This window comes from Clupea harengus, chromosome 24, assembly GCF_900700415.2.
Source record: "Clupea harengus chromosome 24, Ch_v2.0.2, whole genome shotgun sequence".
NCBI classification, from domain to species: domain Eukaryota; kingdom Metazoa; phylum Chordata; class Actinopteri; order Clupeiformes; family Clupeidae; genus Clupea; species Clupea harengus.
The window spans coordinates 1,739,965-1,751,770 of NC_045175.1; the positions used below are offsets into that span (position 1 = coordinate 1,739,965).

Here is an 11,806-nt window from a genome sequence, read left to right on the forward strand (position 1 = left end):
GTAAGAGCTATTTTTGACAAAACTTGAACATGGTGAGTCTGCTTCCAAAGGCACCTCCTTTTTTGTATTTTTTCCATTTTTGTATATCTGATCTCTTTTTCAGAAGACAACAGACCAGAGTGCTTGTAAAACTACAGAAAAGCAATAACCAAGTGTTTAAAAGAAAGGCTATAGATCTGCTTGACTTGCAAACCACTTTCAGTACTTCATCATTAGTATGCATTTAAAATGGCGTAAACTTTATTCCCATTTCTGGGTAGTTTTCATCATGATTCTTAATAAAATATTACATAAAATGATGCTTTTGTTTTTAGAGATAACCCATAGAACATGGCACATTTTCTGTGTTGTTAAAGAGTGAAAAGAATGAGTGAGTGAATCAAACATTAAGCGGTATTTTATTCAGTTTGGCAGGCTTATTTACAAAGTGCACTGAGAATCAATTTTAAAACTTGGCAAAAATACTGAGTTATACTTGGCTTTCCTTACGAAACAGGAGGCACTTGTTATTTGCAGGCATATCAACCTAAACAAAGCAACAACAAAAAGTCATAAATGTTGATATCACACAGGGCATATTTAAAAACCCCAAACTGAAAAGGTCAACACACTACAACTCACGATCAATCCATCACCTATGGTTATGTTACTTATAATTTACGTTCAGACCATTACTTGCAACTGTTTTTGTTAACTCACCATCTTCTGAAGAAACAGTCCATTTTCTTCTGCCAGGGAATTGAGAAAAGAGACGTCTCTCAAACCCCACTCAGGATTCCTGTAAGACCAGAAAGAGCGTCTGACTTCGGTGAAGAATGAAAGCCCTCGGAACACTCCCCAATACTGCTCCCCTGCTCCCCAATTACCGCTCCCCTCGGAGCACTGGTCCCCAATACCGTTCCCCTCAGAGCACTGGTCCCCAATACCGCTCCCCTCAGAGCACTGGTCCCCAATACCGCTCCCCTCAGAGCACTGGTCCCCAATACCGTTCCCCTCAGAGCACTGGTCCCCAATACCGCTCCCCTCAGAGCACTGGTCCCCAATACTGCTCCCCTCAGAGCACTGGTCCCCAATACCGCTCCCCTCAGAGCACTGGTCCCCAATACCGCTCCCCTCAGAGCACTGGTCCCCAATACTGCTCCCCTGCTCCCCAATACTGCTCCCCTGCTCCCCTCTGCTCCACACGTTTCCCATCATTCCCTGCTCTGCATGCTGGACCCCTTGATTAGCTGACTTTACACACACCTCACGTAGCTAATGAGGAACGCTTTAACCACGCTGATTACAGCTAGGTGCGCTTGAACACAGATAGAGGACAAACAGGGCAGAGGGGCTCTGGGGACAGGATGGAGGGCCACTGCCTTAGATTAGTTTGCTTTGATTAGGGTCATTGACGTTATTCTTCATGGCATACATATAAGCAATCAGTTTGTTTTGATTTAGGTCAATTAGGTTATTCTTCATGGCATACATATAAGCTATCCGTCTGTTTTGATTTAGGTCAATTAAAGTTATTCTTCATGGCATACATATAAGCTATCAGTTTGTGCTATGCCGACTGATATTAAAAAAACTAAAATACAAATGCAAAGCTTAACCAGACAGGTGATATTGGTGAAGTATTGGCATGTTATGTGTGACACTAAATCTTACCTTTGTCTCAAGCTGTAATCAAAGTCAACATTGCTTTGCGGTGTGATCACTCCATTCACTGAGTAGGGCTAAAGGATCAATTGTCAAGGTGGTATTAACAGTAAGCCTGACATTGATATAAACATAAAGACCTGACGCTAAATGTGTTTATTTACTTATAAAATGAATACAATCTGATGAAGAGGCTTCTTTTAGTTTAGCATGTAAAGCATAATGTTGACAATTGCATAGACTAGCAACCATATAAAACACATAGAATGCAGCAGAGAGTGTGTGCAAAACTGCATCATAAGATATTGTAAGAGGCCCAACCTTGTACTATCTGTGACTGCAAACCCATGTAGTGTAACAAGTGTGTAATTACTAGCAAAATACATTTTACTGTGAGGTGCTGTTGGTGAAATTGCTACATGGCTGAATAAGATTATAAAATGTCTATACCCCGTAAGTTAGGAGCAGTCCTTGTGGTTTCAAGATTACTCCTGCACCTTTGAATAAGCCCTAGGAACAATCAAAGAAATACACATGAACAAATACTCAGGAAAATCATAACATGAAAAACCATCTGCATGTGGTTAACAGTACAAGCAGCATAGCTGATGTATAGTTGATTAGGAAAAGTACATTTCTTACCTTCGTACAGGCTATAGGAGATATGTGTATCATGTTGAGGTTGATCACTATGTCCAGGGAGTCGGGCTCAAACCCACTCCAGTTCTCCCATGACTGAGAAGCATCCAGGTGAATTGCTGACTTTACATTGTCAAGCTTCAGGTGATTACGGTACGCCTGTATACTAAGATATACGTAAGAGAGAAAGGCTGCTTATTCATGCCGTGGTCAACAATGCATGGTGTGTAATTATGTAACATCAAAATGCTTTACAGCTTCAGTACAGAACATAAGTTGTAGAGACATGCTTCTAACCCTACAATAATGATGTTAATGTGAATGTATTGTAAAAAAAAATATTTATTCTGTCTGACATGTTATCTTTTCAGTTTTATAACACATTTGATGACTTTCAAACCTTAAAAATGTCAAACAAATACACATGGCTGAAAGTGGAATAAGCTGCATAAAATGCCCAAGAGTATTGGGAAATTGCATTTTAATCATGCTTGTGACATTACATAATCATATAAAAAGGGCAAAGGATTGAAATTATTTTGCCTACAAAATCCACGCACTGGACCTTGAGACTAGCATCTGTGCTGGATTGTTGATAGCAGCATCCAACCAACACCACACACTAACTCCAGTAACACTTGGCAAAAGGTTACCGTTTGCGCAAACTTAAGCGGTAATTAAGTATTTCACACGACTTTACTACACGCCAAACACTACGATAACCTGCAGTATTGAAGCTAAAGACACTGCATTGTTCATTGCAACATTCCAGATTTTTAGAATCAGTTTGGCAGGCCATACCTTACCAACTAGGTATTATGACAATGTCCTGTCATTATAAGGGCAGTTGAATCAATCTGCAGTGTTGCCAATTCATACCTTGCCTAAAACATCAGGCCATTTTTAGCAACCAATACCGATAAATTAGTCTGGCATGAGGTGTTAGGAAGATGCTATGGCGCAAGCAGAGACTTTGAGATCTATGCGCTGACCTGAAGTGTACTGAAGTAATACGAGGTTTACTCACCTGGAAATAGATTGCACATCAACATCGGAAGGCTGCCATGTAACATTTTTGAACGCTTGGGCAAAGTGCACAATATGTTGACCTGAACCTGACGAGATCTCCAACGCTTTGAGGGGACGACTAGGCTCGATGCAGTCCCTAAGGACTGACGAAATGGGCTCTTTATTTCTCTCTGCTGCCGCCGCACAAAGCATTTTGGAGCAGCAAATACGACCCTCTAACCAAGCTATAAATCGGGAGAATATCAAAGAACCCAGGGCAGTATGATGTTAATATACCTCGCTGCACACAAATCAGGAACAATGCTTCTGTGAGAATCCTTCTAGCTTCCGCATAGGTTGCGTAACACTGAAGTAGACCAATCAGATGATGGCAATCAGATGACGACGACGACGAAATGGCTGTAGTTAAAAAGTTCAAATTAATTATTAGACAGAATAGACAGGAGTAAAGGTACTCAAAGTATTCAGAAAAACACGCAAATAAAGGTAGCAAAAATAGAAGAGCATATCACTACATTTTACATCACCTCCCAGAATAAAACAAAATAGGAATTATTATGTAATTGCAAGTTTTCTAAATCATCAGTATAACGTAGGTATGCCTAAGTTATTAAAATGCAATCAGATGTAAGATCAAGATCCCATATTCGAAGTCGAGGTGGTAGCCTACCCTACGCTTTGCACATTTGCACTATTTTCTCTCTGTTACTTGGAGACATACTTGACCTGCATTTAGGCTTCTGGATACTTGTGTACAGCGAGACACTTCACTCTGCTATTTATTTTAAAACGTTTCAAAATGCGGATTTGAGAACTTTATACAAAAATAAATGTATAGACATAGACATTTCAGCGTTGTGTCTCTAAATTAGATTACAGCTGCCTTAGGTTTTCAAACACTGACTTATATTACAGAAGTTAAGCTTCCCTTTTGTCATCATATTAGTAATATGGCTGGCACTGGCAGTAGGTCTATGTAACAAGCCCAATGACAATCAGCCAACAAGTACTGTGTGTATTGAAATGAAAGCCTTTCCTACTTTACCAGCAGTATAAAAGACCTAGTCATCATTTGGCCATTAGCCACTTTAAATTCAAAAGATCTTGTGAAGGCGTATCTTGACAAATGAATATCCCAGGCAGTTAGATTCTATCAATGTTACATGCACTTAGTAGGATTTAGTATGATGTGCTTGCCATGTGGAAAAAGATGGAAAGCTATTTTTAAAATGTCTTCAATTTTATTTATTTATTTATTTCAGACAGGAATGAAGCCATATATAAGAACTATACAAATTTCACATTCATGAGATACTCCACGAGTAATACATAGTACCAAACCATTGTGCAATGTCGACATATTTTCCATCTGGTTAAACGTAGAAGTAAGTCTCTCCATGCAGGGACTCAGTGTAGTTCAGATGATGTGTCTTCTTCAATTGATTCAAAAGTCTTTAAACGTCTTTAAAAATCTTCAATTAATGTAATTTTAACCACCTAAGAACACATGATCCTACATTGGACTGTTGCTCAGGCGTGCAAATTGAACTCATTTGATGAAAGTGGGGCCGGAGAGAAACTCTTGAAGAGTCACAACATTATCAACATTAAATATTACATGAACAAAGTTATCACTCTTCAAAAGCAGATTGTAGTGTTTACTGTAAGTGACTTGGGATGAAAGCGTTGGCCAGACTGAATACACGAGCACATAGAAGAGTCGGGGTGGAGTGGAACGTCATGTCTGTCTGTGCCGCTGGTGTGTCGGCCTCAGAGCTCGTCTCTATCCTCTCCCTCGCACATACATGCTTCCCTCTGGCTGTTCATGTAGGGCCTACAGCCCAGGGTCCACACAGTGTTGAACATCGTGTCCGCCACCGCCTCACAGGCTGGAGGGAGGCAGAGAGAGAAAGACATTTAGTCATTTAGCAGACGCTTTTATCCAAAGCGAGGTATACACATTTTACACTGATGGCACACTGCACATCAGGAGCAATTAGGGGTTCAGTGTCTTGCTCAAGGACACTTCGACAGGGAATTGAATTGAACTTCTGATTACTATACGACTTCTCTACCTCCTGTACCACTGTCGCCCCAGAAAGAGACAAAAAGAAAACAAGAGGGTCGAGGGTGAGTGATGACAGATGATAGAATAAACTTCAGAATGGAACTCTGTGTAGTTGCCCCAGTGCTAGTGTGTAGGTTTTTTTAAGTGCTTTTAAATGAACAATGAGGGAGACTTTTGGGAAGTTATGCAAGTAGGCTGCTTCTTTTGAGCATATTTGTATTCAAATTAGCTTTGAGTCATGTGACTATGTGATAAGATTTACATTATTCCCATTTTCAGATACTTTAGTGGGAAGATATGATGGCTCCTCGACAGCTAATGAAAACAGTGCTTGTGATGTGATTGGATATTCAGAGTAGTGAGCTCTGAACAGGCACTAGATGTATCATCAGACAGACAAACATCAAGGTCACGCTGACATGGTTACCCTCCCCTCAAACAATCTTCCAAAAAGAAGTTCATTCACTTTTTTGTACTCCTAGAAAACTGTTTATTGAATGTTATATGGTGCATGTGCATGTCACCTTTTATGTGCTTATGGTCTACAGTGAAAGATTGGGTAAGTTATAGTTTTTTTTTATTTTTTGCACAACACAATGTAAACACACACACACACACTGATTTAAACAAATTCTGATTTGTACTTTCAGCTTTGACAATGAAGCCCCCAATGCAACTTTTCTGCTCACCTTCGACCTTTGACATGAATCCCAGACTCTTCTTGAGGTCGGTGCAGATGCTGTGGAGGCACCAGCGGAATTTGGAGTCGCAGCGATACTTGTTGGAGCCGCAGGTGGTGTAGCACGTGTCCAACTGGTTGCAGCACTGGGTAATAGCGGGAATTCCCATGTCCACCTGGAAATGGATGAGAGAAGGCTTTGCACATAAAACTGCTGTTCTCTAAACTGATAGATACTAACCTGGTCTCCTCCAGACAACCTTTAAAACTTCAAATCCCTTTAGAAAAGCAACCTTGGGGTTCTTTAAAAGCAAACTCCACATTTTTTCAACTGCAAAGAACCCTCTAGTGGTAGAACGACTCAAAGGCTCTACTCTACTTGTAGAGCATCAGGAGAGTAAGGTGCTAACAACAAGGGTTTTGATAACATGATGAAAACATGAAAGCTGTACTGTAAGTCGCTTTGGATAAAAGTGTCTACTAAATGAATAAGTGCACTCACCCCTTCAGGAACAGGCAAGCCAAGGAAGTAGGAGCTGCAGCCGTTGGGCTCGGGAGCGTGGTACTCAGGACGAGGCACTGGAGCTTTACCTGGGATCAGACGAGCATAGGGTATGATACAGTCCTTTAAGGTAAGTGCATAGGGTATGATACAGTCCTTTAAGGTAAGTGCAAGGGGTATAATACAGTCCTTTAAGGTAAGTGTTCAGGGTATAATACAGTCCTTTAAGGTAAGTGCATGGGGTATAATACAGTCCTTTAAGGTAAGTGCATAGGGTATGATACAGTCCTTTAAGGTAAGTGCAAGGGGTATGATACAGTCCTTTTAGTGACACTTTAATTGGGCCTTCAAAGACATCTGCACCAGAATAGTTTTCAGATTACAGTGAGAAGAGTAGAACTGTTGACTAGATTGGATTTTACGTTTGCTGAAAGTAAATTGATGAAGCGGCTATGCTGGCTTTGTGTAAAATAAAAGAGTTTACCATAAAAAGTACTCTGTCGAACGAAATAATCCTTTCAAGATAAGAGCATTGAAAGGATTTACATAAGTGTCACTTGAATAAGGGGAGACTCTATATGATCACAATGATCGGTGTAAATCACATATCCTTTCACAATAAGTCAGTATGTTTTCTGTACATTTGTTTTAATACCAACATGTTTCAGATAAGGCAGTTTACTACACATTTTTATTAATTCTTTAATGTATTTAATTTCTTCTGTTGAAAAAGACAACTTTGCCAATCATTACAGGAACTGCTGATGAAAGATTACATGCCATCACTGATAATGACAATGTTTTCAAACGTTTGCCTTAACAGACGTCACATAACCTGCGTATAGTATCTCTTCCAGGTCAAGGTTCAGGTCCCCACCCAGACTTAGTCATCGATGATGATAACAGCTATTATCAGTGGTATTACATTACTTATTTAAGAAATTTTAGCAAGAAAGAAAATAAATGTTTATTATTATGTCAAACATTTATACTTAAGGATAGCTTACATTAAATGTGCATGGTTTCTATGTAGATGTGGGAAAATGCAACATGGCAATCTTTATCATTTTTCGTCAAAATTGGCTGAAATGTCCAAATATGTGAGTGTATCACTTGCTGACCAAAACGCAATGTGCTAAAACCACACAAATACAAGCCTGTTTCACCAGTAAAACACCTGCTCTAGTAAACCACCAATGACCTCATTTATACACATGCCGAAGACCAGGGGAAGTTGCCAACTACAGCTGTTGTAATTATGATGAAACCATTTAAACCAGCTAAACCACTTGAAATCATGGAGATAAAAGCAACAACATACTTCACTGATTATAGCTGAAGACCATCAAGAAGAGAGCAAAATAGGGATAGAGAGAGAGAGAGAGAGAGAGAGAGAGAGAGAGAATGGGTGATATTTTTAAAAGATCTCTCCAGGGCATTGACAAGCATTAACTCACCGTAGCGGCAGCGGAACTGGCACACTCCGTCACGTCCCCCCATGAACTCCAGCATGGAGTCGAAGTAGCCATTGACCGCCTCGAAGCCGCCCCTGACCGAGTTCAGGCCCCAGTCCTCGTCCTCTCCTCCTTCTGTCTCGGCTGCCGGCGGCACCTGGGTGTCCGCGGCGGCCTCCGCAGCCTCCTCCTGGGCCAGGGAGGACTGTAGCACCAGGCCCAGCAGGAGCAGGAGCAGGGTGAAGAAGCTCAGACGTGCCATCATACCAATAAGAACCGCACAGGAACAAGGGAGGAAAAAAAAACAACTGACCGGCAAAAAGGAGAGTGAGAAATGGGGAAGAAACACAGACACGTGGAGTCGCTTTCTCTGTCTGGCTCTCACTCTCTGTCTCTCTCTCACTCTCTGTCTCTCTCTCACTCTCTGGCTCTCCGTCAGCCCTGGAGTCTGAACCTTGAACCAGACAGCAGGACAGGCTCCACTCTGTGCGTCCAAAGTTCAGCTCCTATCTTGATTTGTTTTTATCAGTCTCCCCGCATTTTTGATGGATGTTTTAACATCGTTTTAAAGTTGATTGTTTGTTTGGGGTTATAGCTTAGACTCATCAATGATAATTTTGTCATTTCCTTTATTGTATCATCTCACACTATCTTATTTGCATTATCTTAGGGCTCTGGTTAAGAACATATTCAGCAGTATCAATTTGTATCTTCTTTGTATTTTTCTCTCTATATTTCATCCATATAGCCATCAAGAATCTCATCTCATTCTTTTTCATCCTTCCTTCTCTGTGTCTTGAACTCCTTGTGACTCATTGTGATGCCACTGACATCTTAAGTACAGATCCTGCCGGTTACATGAAGAAGTACTAATGGTAGTAACAGTCCCCAACGATGTTATTTATTCCTTGGCTTTCTTTGACAGTGATATTTTGTGTCCATACACATATCACCTCTATGTAACCTTGCAGGTCTCTGTTTTTTTTTGCAGAGGAAAGTTAAACTCCTTTAGCACCCTTGTGAGTTACCAGTTGAGGGTGTTGCGTGCTTCTATTGCATAGTGGCCTAACATAACTCCATCCCATCCCCAAGGCCTAGAGAAGTGTTGAGCAATAATTGGATTAACCAACAATCTGACTGGCACTCAACAGGGCCTCGCTTTGTGTATACCTCTAAATAATGTGTTATTCTAAGGTACACATCTTATCTGCCTCCAAACCCAATCAGATTACACACAATTGGCAGCTTGCCATTTTGCATTTTTAAGTGGTGCTCCAAAGGTTTGCATTGTAAGTAATTTGGCTCTCTCCAAAGCTTAACATGAGATAGGAAATCATGCTGTCTGTCCTGCAACCCCTGACAAATTCGACAGTAGATGTACATTTGCTCAATGTGGGTTGCTGAGAGGTAATATAAAACTTTGATATAATGTCTATCTAACTAATAGGAAACATCTGTATTCTGCTTTAGGCTCATAAACACCTATACTTTGTCCTCTAGACGATACCACAGCACATCAGTTAGGCCATAACCGATACAGGCTACAGCTGCACTACAGCAGACTACAGGCTGTTTGCTACATATACGATATGATGAGCCATGATGTCACCTGGTAGCTTTGACCTTATCTGCAAAGTAAGATTTTTGTGACGTGGCAGAGGAGTTCACCAGCACCACGTCAGCCAATCTCTTCTACATGGTAGATCTTTCTCTTCTGTGGTGTTCCATCAACCGGAAACTACCTCTTTGGACTACACCGTCAACACCTGGCTCACTCAAGTCACCAGGCCCTATCTTTTAAACAGTCCAGCTCTTTTCAGTTAAATACACCTCATCAAATGAAAATATTTGAATTCAGAATACATGAAAATCTTCTTATAAACTTTTACATTAGAAGTGTAATGTACATACAAATGTCTGTAAATGTCACCCAGTTGAGTACAAGTATAGGTTGGAAAAAAGTAAATGACACCTGTTGGGAATTCCTGTGTGTGTATATATATTCATATATATTGTGTGGATATATATTCGAGGATATTCATATCCTGACTTTTAGGTGAAGTTCATGACAAAATGTCAGCATGGGTTTGTGTTGTTTTTAATCATGTAATAATGAAAGCAATAAAAATAGTGTTTGAAATATAGTTGAGTTGTTTCCCCTTCCTTTTTTTTACTCAGTCTCCATATCTTTGTCACTCCATCTCTCTTTCTCTCTAGATTTCATCCATGTCTTCCAGCTACCACTTCCTGTCACTCAACTTGATTTGAAATCTCTCTTTTTTCTTCACCACTCCTATCCTCTGTGTCTTCTCTGCCTATGCCGTCCCAGTGATGCTTGGGGGCATGTGACTTCAGAGAGAAGGAGCCCCAGATCCTCTTTTCACCTACTGTCGTCCCTCTCTCGTTCCCCCTCTCCTCCTCCTGGTACCTCGTTTCTCCGTCGTCCACACTCAGTTGGTACTTCTCCTCTTCCGGGATACCTGATTCAGCTCTCAGTCTGTCCTGCTCTCTCAGACGTTCCTCCATCCTCCTCTTCATCTGAATCTTCATGTTCTCTGCCCCTTCTTTTGTCTTCGAGTCATTTTCTCCTCTCTCATGACCTTGCTTTCTCTGTGGATTACCCAAATCCTTTTCACTCTCCGTGTCAGTCAGTTTTTTCCCATGTCTTTGTCTGAGCTCCTCCTTATTGCTCATCTGGGTGACCCTTGGCTGAGCCTGCTCTGCCTCACGCTCCTCCTCCTCCTCCATTTCTCTCAGAAGCACGTCCATGTCATCATCCCTCTCCCGGTCTTTCGTCAGCTGCTCCACTTTGTTTCTCTCGGAAGTTTTCTTTCTCTCCTCAGATCCACTCTCTCTCTTCACCTGGACCATGTCATCATGATTCTCCTCCAACTTCTCCCCCTTTTTCCCTTTCTTTACCCTTCTGCTCACTTTCTTGTGTCCCATTTCCCTCTGTTTCTCAAGGGCAGCCTTGCGGTTCTCTCCCAGGAACCGTATCTCCTCCTCTCTTCGGTTCAGGATCCTCATGAGTTCCCTCTTCCGCTGCACCTCTGACAGGTGGCTTGCTCGCCCCACCTCTCGCAATTCCAGCAGCAAGAGTTCCTTTCGAAGCTCCAGCGCTCTCTCTCTCTCTCTCCTCGTGTTCTCGCCTTTTTCTTTTTCTGTCACTACCTGCCGATCCTTCAGAGTAATCCATCTTCCCACTACAGCGCCCTCCTCCTCACTCTCTGACTCAGCCCTCTCCTGTACACCGTGTCCTTCACATGTATGTCTATTCCTGCCTCCCATACTGTGGACTTGTCCTCTCTCCAATTTTCTTTCCAGTTTGTTAACTGTTTCTCTGAGCTGTGCCATTGCTTTGTACAGCTCCTCAAACTTGCCTGTGAAAAAGACTCTGTCTGAGACATCTGGCTTGCTCTCCACATTCCCGCTTCCACTTTCTCTTTTGATTGTCAGAGCAGGCTGACTTTCATCCTCTAGAATTTTCTTGGGAGTCATCGGATCATTATTGTTAGGGAGGTTTTGAAATGTGCTGCCATTTCCACTCCCGAGGACCTCTTGAGTCATGCTACTCTGTCCACAGGACAGGTCCCTGGAGGATGCAGTGATCACTCCAAAGCCCAGCACTGCCACTGAAGTCGAGGTTGTCTCCCTATTCCACAAAAGGATCTGAGGTATCACAGAGAGAGGATATTGGGCTCAAAATAGTCTACAAAGGCTACACATGAAGGAGTCCTATGTCATTCTTTTCTTGCGATTTCTCCAGAAATGTAGATATTTCAACAAGAAAT

General features: G+C 41.6%; 2 protein-coding genes across 2 annotated transcripts; both read right to left on the bottom strand.

Moving 5' to 3' along the window:
• Positions 1–379: 379 nt before the first annotated feature.
• mettl26 (methyltransferase like 26) lies at positions 380–3,663 on the bottom strand. Its single transcript, XM_012827518.3, has 6 exons — positions 3,311–3,663; positions 2,287–2,449; positions 2,095–2,154; positions 1,654–1,721; positions 700–778; positions 380–526 (listed from the first exon to the last, which is right to left on the bottom strand). The coding sequence occupies exons 1-6, from the start codon at positions 3,502–3,504 to the stop codon at positions 470–472; spliced, it is 621 nt and encodes a 206-aa protein (XP_012682972.1). The 5' UTR covers positions 3,505–3,663; the 3' UTR covers positions 380–469.
• Positions 3,664–4,533: 870 nt separating this feature from the next.
• Positions 4,534–8,435, bottom strand: LOC105900258 (group XIIB secretory phospholipase A2-like protein). The gene is made up of 4 exons (XM_012827521.3): positions 8,019–8,435; positions 6,562–6,650; positions 6,070–6,235; positions 4,534–5,201 (listed from the first exon to the last, which is right to left on the bottom strand). Exons 1-4 carry the CDS (start codon positions 8,278–8,280, stop codon positions 5,083–5,085), a joined length of 636 nt encoding a protein of 211 aa, XP_012682975.1. The 5' UTR covers positions 8,281–8,435; the 3' UTR covers positions 4,534–5,082.
• Between the last annotated feature and the right edge of the window lie 3,371 nt (positions 8,436–11,806).

Coding starts and splice junctions, on each gene's coding strand:
- mettl26 (XM_012827518.3), bottom strand. CDS start 3,504: ATGCTTTGTGCGGCGGCAGCAGAGAGAAATAAAGAGCCCATTTCGTCA. Junction 2,155..2,286: donor CTCCTATAGCCTGTACGAAG/GTAAGAAATGTA, acceptor GATTGTTCCTAG/GGCTTATTCAAAGGTGCAGG. Junction 1,722..2,094: donor GACTGCTCCTAACTTACGGG/GTATAGACATTT, acceptor TTGATCCTTTAG/CCCTACTCAGTGAATGGAGT.
- LOC105900258 (XM_012827521.3), bottom strand. CDS start 8,280: ATGATGGCACGTCTGAGCTTCTTCACCCTGCTCCTGCTCCTGCTGGGC. Junction 6,651..8,018: donor CCAGTTCCGCTGCCGCTACG/GTGAGTTAATGC, acceptor GTCTGATCCCAG/GTAAAGCTCCAGTGCCTCGT. Junction 6,236..6,561: donor GCTTGCCTGTTCCTGAAGGG/GTGAGTGCACTT, acceptor ATCCATTTCCAG/GTGGACATGGGAATTCCCGC.